General features: G+C 52.0%; 8 protein-coding genes across 8 annotated transcripts; 6 read left to right on the top strand and 2 right to left on the bottom strand.

Moving 5' to 3' along the window:
* Positions 1 to 8,385: 8,385 nt before the first annotated feature.
* On the top strand, positions 8,386 to 9,297 carry APUU_10348A (uncharacterized protein; the record flags this gene model as incomplete). The annotated part of the gene is made up of 1 exon (XM_041699796.1): positions 8,386 to 9,297. The coding sequence occupies one exon, from the start codon at positions 8,386 to 8,388 to the stop codon at positions 9,295 to 9,297; it is 912 nt and encodes a 303-aa protein (XP_041549714.1).
* Positions 9,298 to 9,743: 446 nt separating this feature from the next.
* On the top strand, positions 9,744 to 10,406 carry APUU_10347A (flavin reductase family protein; the record flags this gene model as incomplete). The annotated part of the gene is made up of 1 exon (XM_041699785.1): positions 9,744 to 10,406. One exon carries the CDS (start codon positions 9,744 to 9,746, stop codon positions 10,404 to 10,406), a length of 663 nt encoding a protein of 220 aa, XP_041549713.1.
* Positions 10,407 to 10,757: 351 nt separating this feature from the next.
* On the top strand, positions 10,758 to 11,809 carry HEM3_1 (porphobilinogen deaminase; the record flags this gene model as incomplete). The annotated part of the gene is made up of 2 exons (XM_041699774.1): positions 10,758 to 11,016; positions 11,076 to 11,809. The coding sequence occupies 2 exons, from the start codon at positions 10,758 to 10,760 to the stop codon at positions 11,807 to 11,809; spliced, it is 993 nt and encodes a 330-aa protein (XP_041549712.1).
* Positions 11,810 to 12,060: 251 nt separating this feature from the next.
* APUU_10346S (WD40 repeat domain-containing protein) lies at positions 12,061 to 13,425 on the bottom strand (the record flags this gene model as incomplete). The annotated part of the gene is made up of 1 exon (XM_041699763.1): positions 12,061 to 13,425. One exon carries the CDS (start codon positions 13,423 to 13,425, stop codon positions 12,061 to 12,063), a length of 1,365 nt encoding a protein of 454 aa, XP_041549711.1.
* A 1,028-nt stretch (positions 13,426 to 14,453) lies between these two features.
* APUU_10344A (uncharacterized protein) lies at positions 14,454 to 15,567 on the top strand (the record flags this gene model as incomplete). Its single annotated transcript, XM_041699752.1, has 2 exons — positions 14,454 to 15,037; positions 15,093 to 15,567. 2 exons carry the CDS (start codon positions 14,454 to 14,456, stop codon positions 15,565 to 15,567), a joined length of 1,059 nt encoding a protein of 352 aa, XP_041549710.1.
* Positions 15,568 to 15,928: 361 nt separating this feature from the next.
* On the top strand, positions 15,929 to 17,920 carry APUU_10343A (putative C6 transcription factor; the record flags this gene model as incomplete). The annotated part of the gene is made up of 3 exons (XM_041699741.1): positions 15,929 to 16,834; positions 16,892 to 17,181; positions 17,254 to 17,920. The coding sequence occupies 3 exons, from the start codon at positions 15,929 to 15,931 to the stop codon at positions 17,918 to 17,920; spliced, it is 1,863 nt and encodes a 620-aa protein (XP_041549709.1).
* A 631-nt stretch (positions 17,921 to 18,551) lies between these two features.
* On the top strand, positions 18,552 to 19,577 carry APUU_10342A (NADP-dependent oxidoreductase; the record flags this gene model as incomplete). The annotated part of the gene is made up of 1 exon (XM_041699730.1): positions 18,552 to 19,577. One exon carries the CDS (start codon positions 18,552 to 18,554, stop codon positions 19,575 to 19,577), a length of 1,026 nt encoding a protein of 341 aa, XP_041549708.1.
* Positions 19,578 to 19,741: 164 nt separating this feature from the next.
* On the bottom strand, positions 19,742 to 20,235 carry APUU_10341S (cupin domain-containing protein; the record flags this gene model as incomplete). The annotated part of the gene is made up of 2 exons (XM_041699719.1): positions 19,742 to 20,114; positions 20,165 to 20,235. The coding sequence occupies 2 exons, from the start codon at positions 20,233 to 20,235 to the stop codon at positions 19,742 to 19,744; spliced, it is 444 nt and encodes a 147-aa protein (XP_041549707.1).
* Between the last annotated feature and the right edge of the window lie 535 nt (positions 20,236 to 20,770).

Below are 20,770 nucleotides of genomic sequence, written 5' to 3'. Positions count from 1 at the left end.
GTTCTGCATATCTTCATCCAAGCCGACTGCTGAAGTTTTATCGGCTGTTCTGGATGATTCTTACTCGCTAGGGCATGGGACATGCAAGTATGTATCCCATGGGTTATCCATGTCTATTTGGGCCGTTTGATCGTGTTTCTGAGCGTCCAATCGGATGATTCTTCGTTATGTTTCTGCCTTGGTTAAGCGTGGCGTTATAGTGACTCTCCAAAGTGTGAGCAGGTTTGTGGCACCAGATCTTGGATCATGGACAGAACGTATCAATTTCAATCGATTAGCTTAACATCTCCCAACGTTGGTTCCAATACCACTGATAAGCTCCCTTGTCTTTCTCTTCTCGGTGAATTCTCATGCCACCTTCGATTGTGATCACAAATCGCGTAGGTTGTTGTTTAGCTAGTGATTGAATGAGGTGCAGTGTGGTAGGCTCTCCAATGCCACTCCCACAGTGTAGAAAGGAGCATTGGTTGCTCTTCCGAATTATTGATGATCTATCTTATTCGGATAAATTTGGGCAACGTCCTGTCGGTTTAAGATCTCTTTAATGATGGTGTTGAAATATCGTGGTGTATATAAGCAAGAACTATATATATAGTCGAACACTCACAGTAGGTTTGCTGAATTGATTCAGCCACGAGAGTGAAACCGTAAAACTAGAAGATTAAAAGCAAGGAGCAACTCACCGTGATCGCATAGTCGCCATTAGCTTGCATATTCCGTAGTTTACAATTGTTTTGGTCGTGGATGGACTGGTTGCCACGTGATGGCGACAGATCGCGCGCGTTTCTGTTTTGGTTTCCATCATGGCTCATCTTCATCCTCGTGCACGATGATCTTTTGTCCTTGGAAGCAAACAGGGGGATAACGTTCCACTTCGCAATTCTCTTTTGTAGTTGTGCCTACGGAGAGAACGGGATGGATCGCCCTCATGAAGATGGGTCGCCCCGACTTGCAGAATGGGCGATCACTGGTCCAGACCTACGGTAGCTTTTATGGTGCAGATCTCATTACCGGCTGATTCGATACACAATTCGCAATGGAGATGGTCCTGTTTGAAGGGAGGTACCCATATCGACATTCCGAACCTTTGTACACGGTTGCTGAAACAAAGCTGATGTTGAGTGGTGGTGTGAAACAGAGGAGTGTTCGTGTGTGTGTAGCCAAACCCAGGGCAATAAAGCTTGCTTACTTTCCCGGCTGAACACTGTCCGCTGCGTTGCTGATGGCACCTTCCCTTTGTGCAAATAAAGGCCTCACAATTTCTCAGGGAGGAATATGGGATGCTATGCGGACCTAGGATGAAGCGCCGGGACCCGAAGACTCGACACTCCGAGATGGCACTTTCCCGAACGCAAACAACTGCTAATAACCTGAATACCTGTGAAGGTCGGACTTGGCTTAGTCTGCCATGCAGTTCCTTGCTTCGAAATAATACGATCATCTGCCACCTTGGCGAACATATCCTATGCGCATCACAACCGTCGACGCCGGAGATCAAGCGGAAGAAATACCCACAAGTTGACTGACCGGAGGAAAAGTCCGATGACATTTTAGGATCAGGATTACCTATTGACGACTGCGTGATCTGGGCAACTAGGCGGCAGTCGACCATATCAGCTGCATGAAGACAATGCCCATTTTGCCTAATAATCATTCATTCAACAACAAGATGGAGCCATGAGCCAGTATATACCCTTCAGATCGAGAACCTTGAAGTACCAGTTCGTCTGATGAGTGAGCGATGAAGCCACGAGGGCCTATCGGGTTATTACCTTGCGCTAAGGCGAGTGTCGCATTGGATTCCGATCGGTGATCAATTTCTACGGCAGTCTGTGATTGGGACACCCTGTGGAAAGCCCAGCAGGAGCTGCAAGAGACAGTTGCCAATCCCGATTGTACTTTGCACAGATGTTCTACAATCCCCGCGGAAAAACCGGCCTTCGGATTTCAATACTCTTAAATACAATGAACTAACATGATCCCACCGGATTCGCTCCATATTTACCACTGTTAATAAATGTTACCCACTCTCGCCTGGGGTGAGATATATTTTATTATTCCACCTGAGAAGGTCCTATCCTCACTTCTTTGCTGCATGAGGATCTCGGGATCCAGTAGACTACGACCAACAATACCAATGCCCTTTTGGAATACACGCACCGTTACGCTCGGCGCAGTATTTCGATTGTTTCAGAAGATATGGCACGAAGGCGTTTCCGAAGGTCTTCCTCTAGTTGAGAGAATGTGGCCCCTGATAAGGGCGATGTCGGTATTGCCGCGAACAACGAATTTTCAAGAGCTTCAGCTGAACTTGTTGAACCAAAGGTGGAATCTGACGCAAGACAAGTAGTTAGTCGAATAATTTCCAACCGCGATGAAAGCACGTTGACCAGCTGCTGTACGCGATGCAACTCGCTAAGAACTAGCTGCGCTGCCATGCGATTCTGGTTCTTAGAATATATGCAGTAACCCCCTGCCATAACAGGGGAAGAAAACACTCGCTCATCGGAAGGTGAAAAATCAGATCTTCCTGGGAAAGTGACAACATCGTGACCCCACTCCATGCCATCGCTCGATGTGAATGTTTTGTCTCGTGCTGCAGCGATATACCAGCCCATGACCTTGAAAACGGCGAGCGAGACTATTGATATAACGTATCCATCATGAGAACAGGGGCAATCCAGTACCGCATTGATAGTGTCGATGATTTGTTTATTCTGTGAAATAACGGAGTCTATTGTCCGAGCTCGACCAGGCCCTTGGTGGCCACCTGGGTGTTTGCATGCTGTTGGTGCATTTGGAAACAAACCCCTGATAATATCCAAGACTATGCTCAAGCAACACACTAGATGGTTGGCTGACGCATCACATGGCGCCGTTGATCTTATGTCTGAGAGTTCTGGTGTAGGAAATAACTGGTGCTCGGTGACCGAAGCAGAACCCCCAATCCCCTGCGTGGGGATCGAATCAATGGTGCAGTTGTCGAACTGAGGCGATGGCATGACTGATGCAAATATATCCCCGACATCATCCGCCATGGGTATGAGTGAGGAGAAGTCTCCGACATCTGTGTTGAATGCACTGGGCGACAGAAGAGACCGCCAAAGATCTGGAGTTCGGGATATACAATGCTCCGGCGAATGATGAATGACTGGAATCGTCGCAATATGCGTTAACAATGAGTTTTGTGATTGACCGCTGGTGGCAACGGTGGATGAAAGCACACTCGAGGCTGTACTTGTACCAATGTTTGCCGGTTGAAGTGCTGGCGATGTTGATGTTCCCGTTGTCCTTGTCGCGGCGGCTATTCCTGACAACTGGTTTACAGCCCGTGAGGTTCGACCAGTGCGACGGGAGACCTTATATTCACAATCCAGGCGACGGCGAGCACAGCGACTACATACCGGCTTCTCCTTATTGCATTTGACTTTTGAATTTGCGCAGTGGATACAGCTGTCACGGAGCTTTCGGGGCTGCTGCCCGTTGGGTATGCGATGGGGACTGGCCTGCGAGGAAGTAAACTCTGATGCAGCGGAGTCCGTCATGATTAACTGGTGGATTTGAGTAGAGTCGAGCTGATCAAAGTGACGGGGATGTGGTCGCGAGGTCGAAGGGCAGGGAGGACATTTACGCTGGAGAGGTCCGAATGAGTGGGAATAGGCCCATCATGCCTTATCAGCCGGTTTTGTTATGTTTGTGTCCAACATTAGAGGGGCCAGACCACCATCCGATTCGGGGCCCTGTCGTGTTTACTTATCTCCTCCCTCCCCTGACGTACTGGGTTTTGCTTTTCCCGACCAGAGGGGAGCACTGGTCGAGCTATGAGTAACCTAAATGGGCAAGGGCACGATGGCATTCAATTTGTGGTAGGTTGATCGCCTATGGAGCTGGCGGGCTTGCAGGATCTCACGCACAGCAGAGCTAGTAATTCGGGAGCAGAGGAAATGGAAATACCTCCAACCCTTTGTGGGCGGCCAGGATTATCATGCACTACCTAGTGCTGAGCTGGCCGAGACATTCCGTGGCCAAAATAAGATTTGTTTCCCGCCGACATGCTGTTAGTTTGCCCCCTCCATTAGATCCAAGGGCATTGTCACGAACAGGGGTTGATTTGGATTTGTCGGTCTGTGTTGTTGTTCGCCCTACATACAAGCTGCCGACCCTAGACCGGCGACGGACGACTACCAACGCCTTTCGAACAGGACGGGCTTCCATGAACATTGTCTTAATATGGCTTAGGTCTATTTTTGAGACATGCGCGAGCAGCTATCTGTCGCCGAATACTCTCTTTCTTAGTTCTCCGCACACTCCCTCGGCCAACCCAGCTTGCAAGGGGCCATCGGAAGTCCAAGGCACATTGTTGGATGAACAACGGTTTGGACAAGATCCGACACTTCCGCATCCTCGGCCTGTATACACGACTGTTGGAGATCAGCTGTGTGCATACAAAACACCCTGTGCACTTTCGATGACCAAGCCGGCAGACAGGTCATTGGGCCATGTCAACACGGATCTATCATTTCACCATTATTATTAGGTACCATCTTGAAAATGTCTCTTTGCCGACGATCAAATTACGGAGAAGACCCCAATGTTCTCGAGTACGGGCAACGCACACGACAATACCTGCGCGTCGCCTACTTTATCCACCCGTCATGTAGCTGACCCATGGGCGCCAAATCTTGTACGCTGTGCTCGTCGAAGGACAGTGCTGATCGCGCGGCATATGTCTCTTACGTCAAATAAAATTTTGCCTCGTGCCACCAGTGGCTTTACGCCGATCGAGATAGCATATGTTGCCGTGATCCTGAATTTTCCGTGGTGGTGCGCATTCATCTCCCCCTCATGGAGAGATATTCTTGTCCTCAGCCATTTTTGCTTTCACGGGAAGTGATGCTAGGTAGTTGACAAATACCCATAAGCAGGTCTTGAATCGGCAAATTATTCGTCCAACTGCTTCGCTGGGATGGAAGCTCGTGCATCAATTTCGCCAAACAGCATATCGACTGCACCGGGCCTCCGTCGCCAACATGGGATGCCGAGTTTGCGCCATTGCTCGACGTGCTTTGGGGGCGAAACCGCGAAAACAAAAGAAAATAACCTCCTGGTGAGGCAATCGCTCAGCATTTAGCCTCAAGGCGTTCACCTGCGGGGTTCGTGACATCGAGCGGCACAGTTCGCAGTAAGATACAAATGAGGCATAATACCAACATGGAGAACCCGATGGAATGGTCTTGAGTGACCACGTATTAAAGTGTGCTGCCGGGGAGAAGATCCCCCGGTACTCATTGTTTGCTGCGGTAGGATCGCCACTTTGCTCCTCTGAGAAGCAACAAATGGAAAGCTTGCATTCCATGATTCGATGTAGTTCATCATCCAGCCTTTCGCACTGCTGTCAACATCGTGTTTTAGCCCGCAATATTCTAACAATCGACGCTGCACACACGCCCAGCCCTTTTGCGGATAAGGGGCGGTACGACAGTTGGCGAGCACGCCGATGGAAGGTTAGCACCATACTTAGATGCGCTGGTTCTTCCCTTTCGAAGCCTTCTCGAGTCATGAAAATCCATCACTGGGTTTGCCATGATCCTTCAGACCCAGCAGTCAGACAAGTTTCCGCCCGCTTTCCTAAACTCTGAACCAACCCGAAGGAAGAAGCAGGATAAAAGCAAACACACCCCCCATACTGTACATCCGCAGGACGCCATCTCAAGGATCCAGGCCCTTTGGCTCGAAAGGGCTAGGCTCAGCGATTGTGGTGTCGATTTACATAAAAGACCCCCGCGAGAGTAACTGGTATCGAAGATCAACACCGAATATGCGAGAATAGCCACATGTTCTGTTATGAAGGGTGATGATCACAAATTAAAGATCGAAATGTCAAATTGCGTAATGTGGATTCTAGGTAAGTTAATAATTGGTCCTTTGTGGCGATAATCGAGTTGTTTCCGCGCCTCTTGCTTCCTCCCTGCCCATCTCGTTGCACAGGGTGGAAACCACACGTAGGTATGCTCTTGGCAGGACAAGGCACCAGGGACCCCAGCAGCCAACGGCGAATGATAAATCGTTCAAAGTCCGCAGGCTGACATTTGAAGGCTCCAAGAAAGAGGCTGGCTGACAGTGCGCAAGTTCTCATAATGGGAGCCTTACATTGACAGTAGGAGACCCTCGCCGCGTAGGGCACACCTGGGATCCCCTCAAGTGACATCTAGTTGTGAATGATTTCAATCCCAACCATGTCCGCCGATTTCCACCGAAGCAGCACCGCGATCCCTGTAACAAAGAGGAAAGTGTCTGTGCTAGTCCCCGATACTCCAGTCACTCGACACGATCGAGGGGGTCGAAAGACTCGGAACCCTCTATCCTGTCATTGGGACATGGGATCATTGGACTTGTCGAAGCTCCATCGAGTACGGACACCCCCGTGCGCTGTGCGACCTCATGGCGATATCTTGATACGTAGGATGTCATCGAGCCTCTTCGCTGCTCACGGAGCACACAGACCAAGTTGTATCCCGCCATAATACAGTCTCATTTGCGTCCCGCCAGTCTTGGATGCTTCTATATGATACGGTTGTCATGCTGAGACCACCAAGTGATGTTGTACCATGGATTTTTTTCCTTGACGTTGGAGGAACTTGGTTACTCCAGGTTGGATTGAGCTATCGGACTGAAACACATCTTATCTTAGGAGGAACAGGATGGCATATTCTGTGGCGCCGTCCAAGCGCCCAGGGTGTCTCGTGGATGTCACTATTGGGTCGCGGTGTTGAAGAGAGGCTCGAATAAATGGCTCCAAACTAGGTAGTTATCCCAAACCTGAATTCATCTTGGATCTCAATGCACGGACAGGTTCCAATCAACACCTATTCTGTGAACCTGTCACTGATATTGGGGATTCGAGGAAGCATCCATTAGATTTCTATGGATACGGTAGCTAACGGTGATTACAAGCGACACTACCTCGACGCCTTGCTGTGGAACGTCCCACACACTTGTCTGGATTCGCCTCTGCTCCAGAAACCCGGCCAAAGCTCCATGGGTAGCCGGTCAAAATTGATATAGATATGGAATCAAACTCGCCCTTGCAACAAGCAGCTCAGGTCAGAACTTTCTCCTGCGGTGTAAGATACCTTCAGGCATGCAAGCGACTCGAGCAGCGCGTCGGCTCAAACATCCGATAATCGGGCGTTACCCCTTGCAGTGATGAAGCTCTCGCTGTGCTGACAGAGACAAGGATGCTTTTTTTCGACTAACCAGTGACGCTGTCGGGGAAGAAGAAAAGCAAAGAGCTGTCCGATCTTGTTGTGGCGGAGATCGCCGTCATTTAGAGTTTCTGAAGAATGTCGAAAGAGAACGTGTAGAATCACCACGCGCCAGCTTTAAGGGCCTTGTACATCTCGTCCTTGAGGAGCTCGCACGGTTCAATTGGTGCGCATCTGAGAGAACGTACCCAAGTGCCATCGACATTGTAGCCTTGCCATTGAGACTGGTCTTGGTTTCAGTCGCAGCAGGTGCAGTCGCAGTGGAAGTCCTTACTTTAACACAAGCTGCTCAGTGGTCGGATTCCGAAACAAAGGCCTTGTTCCGTTGATAAGGTCTAATTATTCGCTGCGATCATACTTCTGTCCTGTCGAAATCGGGCAACAAAGCTCAACGCCTGATCTCAGCAACCAAGACCGGCGCCTACCTGGACCATGAGTTTTTGAAACAGATCTTGACCCCACGTTCAGTCCACCGCGAGCCGGTCCCTGGTTATGCTTTCGACAACTGACAACTTCACAAGAAATGGCCTTTTTAGCCAAGACTTCGAAAGTTTTCAAGCATGGAAAGCGTCCGATCACTTCCCAGATGATGCGCATTCCGCGAGCATCTGCCTCACACTAACTCCACCAGCCCTCGTATTCCAGAAAAAGCCGCCAATCAAACTCGCTTGCAGCATGTCGCTTGGAGATCCCTTCTCTCCTTCATTTCCAGTTCTATGAAAAGATCACTGCGCGTGAGTGACGATTTCGCAGCGAAGCTTGCAAGAAAAAGAGCATGGAAATGCGATATTTCGGTCGTCACCATGAGGATAGGGACAGTCTGTTTCTCGCGGAAATTTCATCCACAGGGCCAGAGCCGCGAGACCCAGTCTGGAGACGGGACAACCCTTGAGAGTTCAGGCCCAGGGTCTGCCCATTGCCCTGTTTCTAGTGGGACACGAATGGCACGCCTCCAGTCACAGATCTCGCATGGGGCGATCACCTTGCTAGCTCACTCATGACCAGTCCACCCAGGAAATGTGCCTCTCTCGCTGCGACTTAAAGACGAGCTGAGGAATTCGAGGCCCAATGCCCGTTCAAAATTCTCGAGTTTCTCCTTTCGCGCGTCCCTTTCGCCACGATGAAGGGCTTTCTCTCGCTGATATTTTTGCTCCTCAGTGTCACCACCTCAGTCTCCGCCTGGGCCCTAACGTGGACCAACTCGAAGGGCAAATCGTACGTCGAGCAAGGTCACAGCCCCGTCAATTGTAGAAAGATTGAGCAGGCGAAGAGCGAGGAATACCGATGGAGCCCAGAAGAAGACGGGCTCTCTATCTGGCTGTTCGAGAACGACCAATGTGAAGGCTCCCGAGCAGGATACTCACCACCTTCACAATGGGAGCATATCTCAAGTCGAGAGCTCCTTTCATTTCGCGTTGCCTTGGCCGACGCCAACGAGAACCCTACCAGCACCTCCACTCCCACGCCGACGCCCACATCAACGTCCACTCAGACCGAATCTGCTACAGCAACAGCATCCGCAACCCCCACTGGCGAGCCCTCAGGCGGCTCATCTGTCAATTCTGGTGCAGTTGCAGGTGGCGTAGTCGGTGGTGTTGCCGGCGCTGTGGCAATTGGCGGCCTCTTCTTTTACCTAGGCCGTCGCAAACGCTCACCCAAAGCCGATCCTGAGCCTCGAGAATCCGGTCCAGATAACGGAAATTCTACATCTAGACCTAGTCCTCCATCACCTTCCGCGCCGCCATCCGCACCAGCAGTGCCTCCATCCGCTGTGGCAGGGTACTCGCATTACGACGCATCTTCGTACGAAAGAAAAATGGAACTGGACTCGGCGCCCGTATATCAGTCAGTTGGCGGGGGGCACCACGACGAAACTGCGAAGCACTCTTATTCCCCTCTTGAAACGTCAACGCCGGCCCATTATCCACCTGCTCGCATTATCTCTGAACTTCCGGGTGATGCGGGAATGGTCGAGATGAGCGATAGCCATAGGCTGCAGGAGCTGGAAGCTAGGGGGACCAAGATGGGGTGATTTATGTTTTTGCTGAAACTTCTAGGCCGGCGTACATTGAAATTGGCGTCTGTTTCTTGATCTGCTGTATATATTTGTACCGAATACCCACTTTGGGAGTATAACTTATCCCTACATTGAGCCATCTGAGCCAAGAATCTCATTTCATTGGGAACTAAAATGCCCTTTGCCGTCAGCTCCGTACCTCGCTGGTATCTCAGCGGGGAAGGAGAATGCTCAATCATGGGCAGGGATACGAGAATTGTGAGCTATCTATTGTCGCCATCATATCATCCGAGGAGCTTCGGGGTGGGGTACGTGGGGCAATACTTCATCGATCTATGATGTCTTGTTTGCAACTGTGGTCTACATCAACTCATCTTTGAAGCCATGCCCAGTTGTGAACCCTGGATTCAAGTTCATACGCATCTTTTATCACTCAACGCCATTGATATCGAGCCCAAACCATGCCACGCAAACGCAAAGCGTCCAGCATCACCGAGAGCCCATCATCATCAACGATGTACGCGCAGGACAACGCCACCAAATCTGCATTCGAACCATACCCACCATCAAAGGTCTACCGCCTCATAGAACCAGGACCTGTCCTCCTCGTCTCAACAGGCTCTCTCGCAGAATCAACCCACAACCTCATGACGATTGGCTTCCACATGATGCTGCAGCACGACTCCCCGCCGCTAATCAACGCCTGCATTGGGCCCTGGAATACAAGTTTCGAGGCCCTCAAGAAAAGCGGAGAATGCGTGCTCGCTATCCCAGATGCGCGCATCGCGCAGAAAGTCGTGGACATCGGGAACTGTGATAGCGATGAGGTGGATAAGTGGGAGGCCTTTGGGATGGATGCGCTTCCTGCAGCTGTAGTGAAAGCGCCCCTCGTCAGTGCAGGTGATGAGGGGATTATTGCGAATGTGGAGTGTGTGGTTGTGGATAGGAGTATGGTCAAGAAGTACGGGATGTGGGTTCTTAAGGCTGTGAAGGCCTGGGTGAGCCCAGGGTTTAGGGAAAGTGGGAGAACGCTTCATCATCGCGGAGATGGGACGTTTTCTGTGGATGGGGAGGTGCTGGATTTGAAAGAGAGAATGATTAAATGGAAAGAATTCCAAGATTGAACTGAAGTAGACTACAGTCTAGCATATAACAACACAGGAAAGCTTGATAGTGTTTTCGCAAACAAACAAACCAGACCTGAACAATAATTTAGAAATCTTTAAAAGCTGTCGCCTATTCCGGGATTCCTTTGGAATAGACCAGCGTAACCCAGTGGACCACCTCATAACTTCGATATTGTTTTCATAAAACATGGAAAAGAACTGGCGTGGGTATAGCTTAGACTGCGTCGAAATAAATTTAGTGGCGGATTGATTTTCCGGGCCCGAGTGCGTGGAATTAAATCCACGCGGCCCGCAACGATCTGCAACGCAAACATTGGACGCTGGATAGTGATACCACTGGTGACGATCATGGTTGACAGTGACACCACTTCGCTGCGTATCGGCACTCGTCGATCAAACCTGGCCGTCGTCCAGGCTGAAAGAATCCGCGAGAGCCTGCGCCGGATCGCCCCCGATCGGACCTACGAGATCGAAACTCTCCACACACTGGGCGACAAAGACAAGTCGACCGAGCTGTACAACTTCGGAGCAAAGAATCTATGGACATCTGAGCTTGAGGAGAAGCTGACCTCCGGTGATCTGGATGTCATCGTACACTGCCTCAAAGGTACTCTTCGTCCAATCCCCTCATCCTACGCGTCCGAACGACCTCAAACCGTTGACTAGACTTGCCCACCAGGCTCCCCGATTCCTGCGATCTTGCCGCCATCCCGCTCCGCGATGACCCCCGTGATGCCCTGATAGTCAAATCCGGCCTTCCCTATACAAGCTTGCAGACCCTACCCGGAGGCGCTGTCGTTGGTACGTCCTCCGTCCGACGCTCCGCACAGCTTCGCCGTCTCTACCCCCACCTCCGCTTCGCGAACCTCCGCGGCAACGTCGAAACCCGTCTGGCGAAAGTTGATAATCCCGAGAGCGAATATACCTGCATGGTTATGTCCGCCGCTGGTCTCGAACGCATTGGCTTGCAACATCGGATTACGCAGTACATGGGTTCGAAGGATGGCGGGATTCTACACGCCGTTGGTCAGGGTGCGTTAGGGCTGGAGATCCGCAGGGGAGATACTAGAACTTTGGAATTCCTGAATCAGTTGAGTGATCGAAAGTCTACCCTCGCCTGCCTTGCGGAGCGGGCTCTCCTCCGTACTTTGGAGGGAGGTTGCACCGTCCCCATCGGTGTTGAGACGGAGTGGGTTGATGATGCGCAAGGTCTGTTAAAGATTTCGGCCATCGTCGTTAGCCTTGACGGCACGGAAACCGTTCAGGATACCATTGAGGCAACAATACGGAATGAGGAGGAGGCAACCGCGCTCGGCGATGAATTGGCTTCACGACTTGTGAAACAGGGCGCAGGCTCGATCCTTGCTGCGATCAATGCCGATCGGCCGCCGAAGGGTTGATTGATTCGAGAGGAATGATGTATTTGGTATCTAGGTAAATCCACTAGCTTGCCCGCATTTAACGTCAGGGGAATATGTCGAATTCATACAAAGCGGCAGCGATAGATCCTCTGCTTTATCATTCTTTCTACCTACGGAAAACAAACCACTACTTTTTCGTATTTCTGGGAAGCGGCAAAGTCAACAAATCTTGATCATTTACTTGACACCCATCTTGACTCAACTAAAACAAAGTCCTGGTTACAGCAGATTCACCTGAGTCCCCAAAACGTCAATACTCTCCCTTCCGTTACGGCCAAAAAAGAGCCATCCCTGGCACAAAGCGCATTGCGAATGGTACCCGTCTCACCAGGGAATCTGTACAAGGTAAGAGACAACATATCATAAACGTCAGTCGTCCCGGAAGCGGAGACCAACATCAACTTCCTCCCTTGATCGATGAACTGAATGGAATCGGGATATGCAGGGTTGTAATTAGGCACAGACCAGTCCATCCTCGTTGGTCTCTGGTTTGCGCTGGGATCCCACAGCGATATCCCACCTTTTTCACGGAGTATCGCCAACAGAGTACCGTCGTGGTTCCAAGAAATAGGCTCGGAGCATCTCGCGACATGCCGCAGTGAAGAGACGCGTTTCCCGCCCGTAAGGCTGTGGACATGGACCGATGCTTTGGAATCGTCAGGGTGGTTGATCAGCGCAATGTGCGACGAACCAGGCGAGAACACTCCGTGCCGGATGAGCATTCCGCGTAGATTCGGTGGATCATTGAAGCGGCCTGTCTGCGAATCCCAGATTTGAACAGAGTCGTCGCTTTCTCCGAACGCTATCAGCCGTGAATCCGGGCTTATGGCGATCCACCAGATCTTGTTCGAAACGCAGGGGATGTTGTGGCGAATCTCCCGCGTCCGCAGGTCCCATAACACTAGGGGTGCGCCGTTCGAAGTCGAGAGGGGGTCGTACATCACAGCTGTGATCAAGAAGGTGCCATCGGGACTGAATACCACCCGGTCGCCACCCAGTGGATACGGCATCTTGTGTTCCTTCTGCCCCAGGTCGAACACTGTGCGCAGCGTGTTTGTGACCCCGTCTGGGAACTCACGCGTTTTATCCGTCTCCTTTGCATTGTGATACTCCGTCAGAATTGAGGAGATATCTTGACCTAGTCGTTCGTATAACCCATTCCTATCGACAGCTTGGCTGACGTCCGCTGGGTCTCGCAGTCTTCCGCGGTGGTCAAAATACCAGAGCATAGCACCCTCGCATGTCTTTGACACTCCAACCATGTATCCGTTATTGTGTGGCAAGCTTGGCGCAAAGGAAAGCCCAAAGACTTGGTCCGACCCGACCTGAACGGTTTCAACAAGTTGGAATTCCTTGACACAGTAGATCTGGAGCTTCGCTTGTTCGTTTTCCCCGACGACCACCGCAGCGAACTTATCGTCAGGGCTCAAGGCGATATTCATAGCAGAACTGGGGAGCTGGATACTGGCGAGCTTCTGGTCGTCTCGGTGAAGATAGTTGGGTTTCCATTCTGGTTTCGGTTGGATCTCCGGATGGTTCTTTTTGGAGCCGGTGTCGTCCTGCGAGTGCTTTCTCTTCTTGCTCTGCTTCGCCATTTTGGCGTGGGGCCGGGAATAGATGCGTTAGAAGACAAACCGGACAAGGAAGGAGTGTTATGGTTGTAAGAATGGGAGATGGGGAGAAAGTGAGAGAAGGTCCTGTTGGGGGAGGAAGTTATAGAGGGCCGTCTGTTTGTTGAGGGGCAGTAACACATTCACCTCGTCCGTTTGCCAGACCAAACGGGCTGTTTTCCTGAGACCCATATTCAGAGAAGGGAGATCGATGAGCTGAATCATTATTTGTACGATTCTATTCTCTCCATGTTGGCGACTAGAATCATGTGCAGCATTGAGTTCATATACTGTGAAAGGCAGCTGTTGTTGGCGCGCTGCTTTAGACTGCAGAGACATTAACTTGCCATAACATGACTTAATTGAGTCTTAATTCTCTCACATAAATGAGGTTGTTCTTTATTCCTTTGCCTAAACAAATAGAGCAATGTTGATACTGGTTTGTCCGCTGGCATTTGCCGTCTCTCAGAGCGCCCAAGCCATTTAATTTCATAGAACCTAGTCGTAGGTCTTTCTTTTTTAAAGTACTGAACTGGCACATACAGCGTTCCATAATAGTTTGTTCTTCATTATTCCATGTCTATTCCTGTTTTGGAGTGCAATTAGGGCCGGATGAGCCATTTGATAATCCGACGACCCTTGAAGGTGATACACTGGAGCCTGAGAGTATCCCTGCTGGATCAGACCTCCGTGCAGTGTCTCCAATCATGAAGTGCATGTCGGGCTGAGCATCTGCAGGCGAGTGACCTTCCATCACACGGTTACTCAATTGACGTGGGCATTCACCCGGACAGACTTTAAATTGGCTTGAAGGTTGTGAAAAAATCGCTTGGCCAGCCCTTTCTTGGCTTGTTTCAGCCACTAGAATCACCGCCGAAGGTATCACTACATCTTTCTGAGGCGCAGTAAGACAGGACTGCAGTCCTGTACAAGAGTTTGCCCTCGAACCAATCAGTCAGTGTCTTTGCTGTCGAGTATTCTTGCTGCCTAAGAGCAGGCTGGTTCTGTTGTCAATGGTTTGGCAGTGGGTAGAGCCCAATTGTTGTGCGGACTCCGATAGTATAAGTATACCGCGTGTATCCGCAGCCAGGAGAAACCAATACAAGATATTCTGTATCAACAATCAATTAATTGTCTTCATCATGCCGACTGCAAGCACAACTCTTGGATGGACTCTGGCCAACTGGGGCTCGGCCCCGGCCACCTGGACACGCTCGTCCTCATGCAGCCAGCCCAGCCATATCTACTACGCAGACAACGACGTCCCCTCTATCCCCGCCATGTTTGAGTCGTGCCCTGCTACGACTCTAGATGATTGTGGACCACGGCCAACTAATTCAGACCTGGTCGACGACTTTCTCAGCGACCAGCGCAATATCCCCTACTGGTCCCCGGGGGTCCGATGTCCTTCAGGGTGGACATCTGTCGGGGCTGCCTCGCGCCCAAGCGATGGACAAGTATCCACGACTGGCATCTTCACCATAGACGCACTACCAACCGGTAGCTGGAATGACAATGACCCCATTGCGCTGGGTGTTCAAGGTGCCCTTGGCGCACTCCTCGATCCCAGCGAGACTGCAATCGCGTGTTGTCCAAGGTAACCCCCAAAGGGATCTATCTGCGTATGTGGCAGTAGACTTAAAGTGATATAGTTCAATGTCCGTCGGCAGAAACGGGCTCTGCTACTCGACGCTCCCTTCGCACAGCATATCGACAGCCTGCTTCGCCGACTTTGGCGGACAAGACCCCGATCTGGAGGGCGTCAGCACGACATTCGTTCTGTTCGGCGTCACCCATACTGGCGATATCCTTGTACCCACGACGACTGCCCCAAGAACACCGACTCACACGACGACTCGGACTCTGAGTGCCCGCGAGACTGATGAGCTGGTCGCTGCGACTATGGCGGGGCCGATTTATCTAGTGCACCGGGCGAGGGATGGGAATGGCTCTGATTCGAATGGGAATGACAATAGCAATGATAATGACGATGACAGTGGATCGTCGAACTCGGATAATGACTCGTCAAATGGCGATTCCGGCCAGGACAATGGGGCGTCGAGGCTGGCGATGGCTGGGGTTCTGGGGCTTTCTCTGCTTGCTGGGATGGCGCTTGTGCCGTGGTAGAAAACATAACTGTATATCGGTAGTTAAAACGGAATAAGAATGGTGAATTAATATATATCTACCTAGTATTCAGTACGGGGTTGAGATTGCGCCATCGAGGGTCCATCCGAACCCCACCAGCCCTAAAGCGATCCCAACAAGCAACCTGATTGACTGAACCAGGGTTGACGCAGAGTTTGTGACTGACCAGCGATTGACACTTTGGACTGCAGAATCAAGAGGGTCCGGAAGGCGAGAATCCGGTCAGCCACTGCAGGGATCCCGATGGAGTCAGACTGTCAGCCAGCGCAGTCTTTCCCCTAGCCTTTCTCCTCCACCATCTCGATTTCTCACCACCAAAGAACTCTCAGGTCCCATCTTAATGAGCCAAAAGGCCACTCCGACAAACCGCCGGGTCTCGCTGGCCTGCGTGCCCTGCCGCTCCAAGCACTTACGCTGCGACGCAACAACCCCAGTCTGCGCCCGCTGTCGCTCCGAAGGCCTACAATGCGTCTACGCCAAATCTCGTCGCGGCGGCCGACGGGCGCGACACCCTCAACCTGAACCTCAACTTCCCTCAGATAACTCGCTTTCAGCCCAGCGACCGATCCCAAATACTTCAGCCCCGCCCATTGCGCCCTGCCCCGCCGCTCTAACAGATGATGACCGCAGCACCTCGCGGAACAGCAACAGCAACAGCAACAGCGACGCCCTCAGTGACTCATCGCTCCCAGAGCAGTTCATCGCGCGATACTATTCCTTCTTCCATTTCGCGCACCCCTGCGTTCTCCCGCAGTGGGCGCTGAAACGGCGTCTTGCGAACGACCCCCAGCCGCTGCAAGCCCTCGTCGCCGTCTTGCAGTATATCGGCTCGGTGTACGCGAAGTCGGCATTAGCTGCGTCGCTAAAGGTTGAGGCAGAACAGGCCATCTCTACTCTAGCAACGAATGGAAATGGCAGTGGCAGTGCCATGTTTACCGGGTTCGACGTCCAGGCGGTTTTACTCTTCTCGATCGCGATCTACTGGGGCAATGAGCCGGAGAAGTCCATGACTTTGCTCGATCGAGCGATTGCGATGGCTCTGCAGCTGGGTATGCCATCTAAGGAGTTTGCCTGTAGTAATGGCGACAATGACCCGCTGCTGGAGGAGTGCTGGCGCCGGACCTGGTGGCAGATTTATATGACCGATGCGCATATTGCAGGCAGCACGAGCACTTATCCCTTCCGGACGAGTGGGATGGATATGAGTGTTGATTTGCCTTGTGATGAGGATGCGTATGAGAGTGGTGTAAGTCCCTGGTTGAATATCCTTTAAAAATATATGCCCTTGATTAACGACAGATAGAAAATACCTACTCCGCGAACACTCCAGGACTACGATATGAGGGAGTTCCTAGACGACGACGAGCGCATGTTCTCCTCGTATGCTGAACTCGTTGGTCTAACGCGCGGACTCGATCTCGCGCTCGCAACGCGCCAGGGCATGACTATCACCAATGCCCCGACGATATGCGCCAACGCTGATGCCGCTGTGACGGCGTGGCGCTCGCTACTGCACCCTTCGAAGAAGGAGATCGTGCGGGAGGATGGGACTGTCGACGAACTCCTCTTCAAAGCCAGCATCATCATCCAGACGTGCGTCACCCAAATTGCATATTCTCTGCTAAGACCCACCAAGTAACTACAGTACATACTGACACCATCCAGCTACATCGTCGACATCCACCGCCAACTCTCAACGCTCGCATACAGTCCAATAGAAGCAATAGCGCACTGCTCACCCCCGCCACCACCAGAAAGTCTACGCGGGTGCAACTCGCCCCAGTGCCAGCTACACACAGCCAAAGTCCTGCGCGCAATTGACCAGTTCGACGACCTGCTTACGCTGCCGACGAATATCACCACCCACACCCCGTTCATCATCTGCATGATCTCGAACCTGGTCATCGCGCATCTCGCGGCGTGTCGATTCCATTACACCGGGCAGCCGCTGAAACTCGCCCGCGAACGCGTGCGGTTGAGTATGGGCGCGTTGAAGGTTCTGGGGGAGTATTGGCCCATGGGGCAGCGGACGTATAAGGAGGTAGGGATTATCGCGAGGGAGATTCTGGGATTGAAGGAGCAGAGTAGTAAACAGGGTGTGGATGGAGAAGCGAGCCAGGAGTCAGTGAGCGAGACGAGTCCTGGATCTGGATTCGTCCCTAGATCTGAGCCAGAGCCAGAGCCTGACTTCGGGCCTGCATTTGAGGCGCATATGCCTGATGTCTCGGTGTTTATGGATCAGCCGTCGTTTGCGGATATCCAGCTGCTGGATACGAATTTTGACTTCTGTGGGCTGTTTGATATGAATGTGCCTTCTATGGCTGCTGTCTAGGTGGTGGATTACTGGGATATCTCCGCTCGGATTAATTAATTAATGATATAATGACAAAGTTTTAGAATGTGCTTGTGAAGGACATCTAGTATCGACTGCGTTTCACCATGTATGTCTCCATATCCAAGACAACAGACCGGCAGTCTGAGACTGGATGGCCGGATGTGGATTCCGGCCGGGACTATTCGCTGGCTGCAATAGCCTATGCTTACCTTCCTACCGGGTTCTGGTCTTGGACCACTACATTGCTGACATAGATAGGCGTTAGTCCAGGCAAATACGAGCTTACCGGGTGACTGATGTCGGTGCATGTGGAAGGCTGGTAGATGGCGCATCGTTTCCGACCGTCAATTCGTCACGACCTGAGTCTCTAATTGGCTGGTTAAGGCAACAAAGAGCCAGCAGGTATAGCCGCAAGCGTGGTGGTGAGTCAGTGACAGATATCCGGGCCAATAGCCTATTGACGCTGTATATTGGATCCGATGCCAACCACGTCAACGCAAACTCTAGAACCACTTCCGGCTGTTCGAAGATCCAGATACCTCCCCTCCCCAGTTATTTTCTTGATTATCTTCATTCACAATTCACCAACGTTACACAGCATAAACCTCAAACTACCACTACCACCACCATGGCAGACACCACGGCAAACATCCCCAAAACCATGCTCGCAATCCAACAACCAGACGCCCACTCCCCGCACCTAACCCTAACAACCCTGCCCACCCCATCCCCATCCCCATCCCCAAACTCAACCGAACACCTCATCCGCGTGCACGCAGCCGCCCCCTGCGCCGGCGAACTCCTCTGGCCCCAATACTTCCCCCCCTCAAGCGGCAGCCGCGTATTCATCCCATGCCCCGACGTCGCAGGCACAGTGGTAACCGCACCAGCGGACTCGCCATTCCGGCCAGGCGACGCGGTGTACACGCGCGCGAATTACAGACGCAATGGCGCCGGTAGTCAGTACACCATCCTGGCGACTGAGGAACTGGCGCACCGGCCGCGGAATGAGCTGTCTTGGGCTGGGGTTGCGGCGATTCCGCTGTCTTCTATGACGGCGTGGCAGGCTTTGTTTGAGCAGGCGGGGGTTGGGGGGTTGGAGAGTGGAGGGTGGAAGGGGAAGAGGGTGTTGGTTACGGCGGCGTCTGGGGGGGTAGGGATTTGGGCGGTGCAGTTGGCCAAGTTGGCGGGGGCGAGGGTTGTGGGGACGTGCGGGCCTGGGAATTTGGAGTTTGTGAAGGGGCTTGGGGCGGATGAGGTGGTCGATTATCGGACGGTGGATTTGAAGAGTTGGGTTGCTGGTTCTGGGAAGGTTGATGTTGTGATTGACTGTATTGGACGCAGGGCGTTGGCGGATTCTTGGTGGGCGCTTAAGGACGGGGGCACTATCATCAGTATTTTCCAGCCGCCGAAGGATGTGCGGCCAGAGGGGTGTGATGTCAAAGGTGTTAAGGAGGTGTTCTTTATCATGGAGCCTGTTAGGGAGCATCTTGAAGCTATTACCAGGCTGGTTGAGGAGGGCAAGTGTCGGGGGTTTGTGGACAGTGTGTGGCCGCTGGAGCTCTTCCAGGAGGCGTTTAAGCGTGTGGAAAGTGGGCATGCCAGGGGGAAGGTTGTTATTGATTTCGGACTGAATCGCGAGCCATTTCAGTAATAATTGTATTGAATAATATCGAGTGTACTGGAATAGTTATGACTGATACTGCACACAGAAGACCAGAATTAATACAACGCATCTCAACCTGAAATTCAATACATCAAAATCAGGTCAAATCAGCCCATCATTACTGACGAAACCGAGATATTAAGATGTTGAGGCTACAGGTTGGCGCCCTCCTTGTCAGCATCCAAAACAAAGATATTGTGATATCCGTCCTTCACAACCTCGTCGTCAATAATCAACACAGCAACAAACGCAGCCTTCTCCCCGGTGTTGTTCTCGCTGCGAACGTGATGACATCCAGGCCCCTCGTAGAAGATCTCTCCCTGCGAGGAGGTGATCGGGTCATCGCTGTTCATCTGGTTGAGGACAGTCCCGTCAGTCACAACACCAACGATGGCGGCTCCGCTGTGCGTGTGAGGCGGCGAGGCAGCGTTGGGGTCCATCCAGATCTTGGCCACGACGATTTGCTTGCCCGGAATGTTGGGGGGATGGAAGATGTTGAGGATTGCGAATTCCTCGCGTGGACGGCTGAGATGGTAAGTTATCCAAGCAGTGTTGACTTGACTGTTGAGACTTACCCCTCGACCTGGTAGGTGTCGCCGGCCTTGACGACCTTGATGTCGGAGGCTGCAATCCTGGAGGCAGACATGTTGCTGGGTGGGATGAGGGTGATTCTGGCTTACTGTGATAGTCAAGGCGTAGCTGCATGACATTTATAGCTGGACGGGGATCAGACAAAGAGAACAGGCTGGGCGTGATAGTCATCGATAGCCGGCCGGATATCGTCGCCACCAATCGCAGCCCTAACTCGCCCTCGATTGCCGGGGGGTATGCGAACCAGCAAACTGTCTGCACGTCAGGCACCAACGCATCCCACCATCGGCTATTCTGTTGGTCTTTGATAGGGCCAAGAGATCGATCGTCGTGCTACTCTCACAAGCCTAGCCTATTGCGAATGCATACCAACACGCAATCTGGTTGCCCGGCGTCACGCTCGGTCGATTAGCGCCAGACAGATGGAGGACCATTGATTAATCATTGATTGCCCTCCAGAGTCCAGCCTCGTTGATTGTGGGCCCAGACCCGGGACTTTCCATACGTACCCCCCACTGTAGCTGCTCACTAGTCATGGGTTCCTGGCTAGAGGCTTGTAGAGGCGTGCAGTATAGAGGCCCTGCTGAAAT

Source organism: Aspergillus puulaauensis, chromosome 1, assembly GCF_016861865.1.
Source record: "Aspergillus puulaauensis MK2 DNA, chromosome 1, nearly complete sequence".
NCBI lineage: Eukaryota > Fungi > Ascomycota > Eurotiomycetes > Eurotiales > Aspergillaceae > Aspergillus > Aspergillus puulaauensis.
This window is presented reverse-complemented; position numbering and strand designations above follow the sequence as displayed.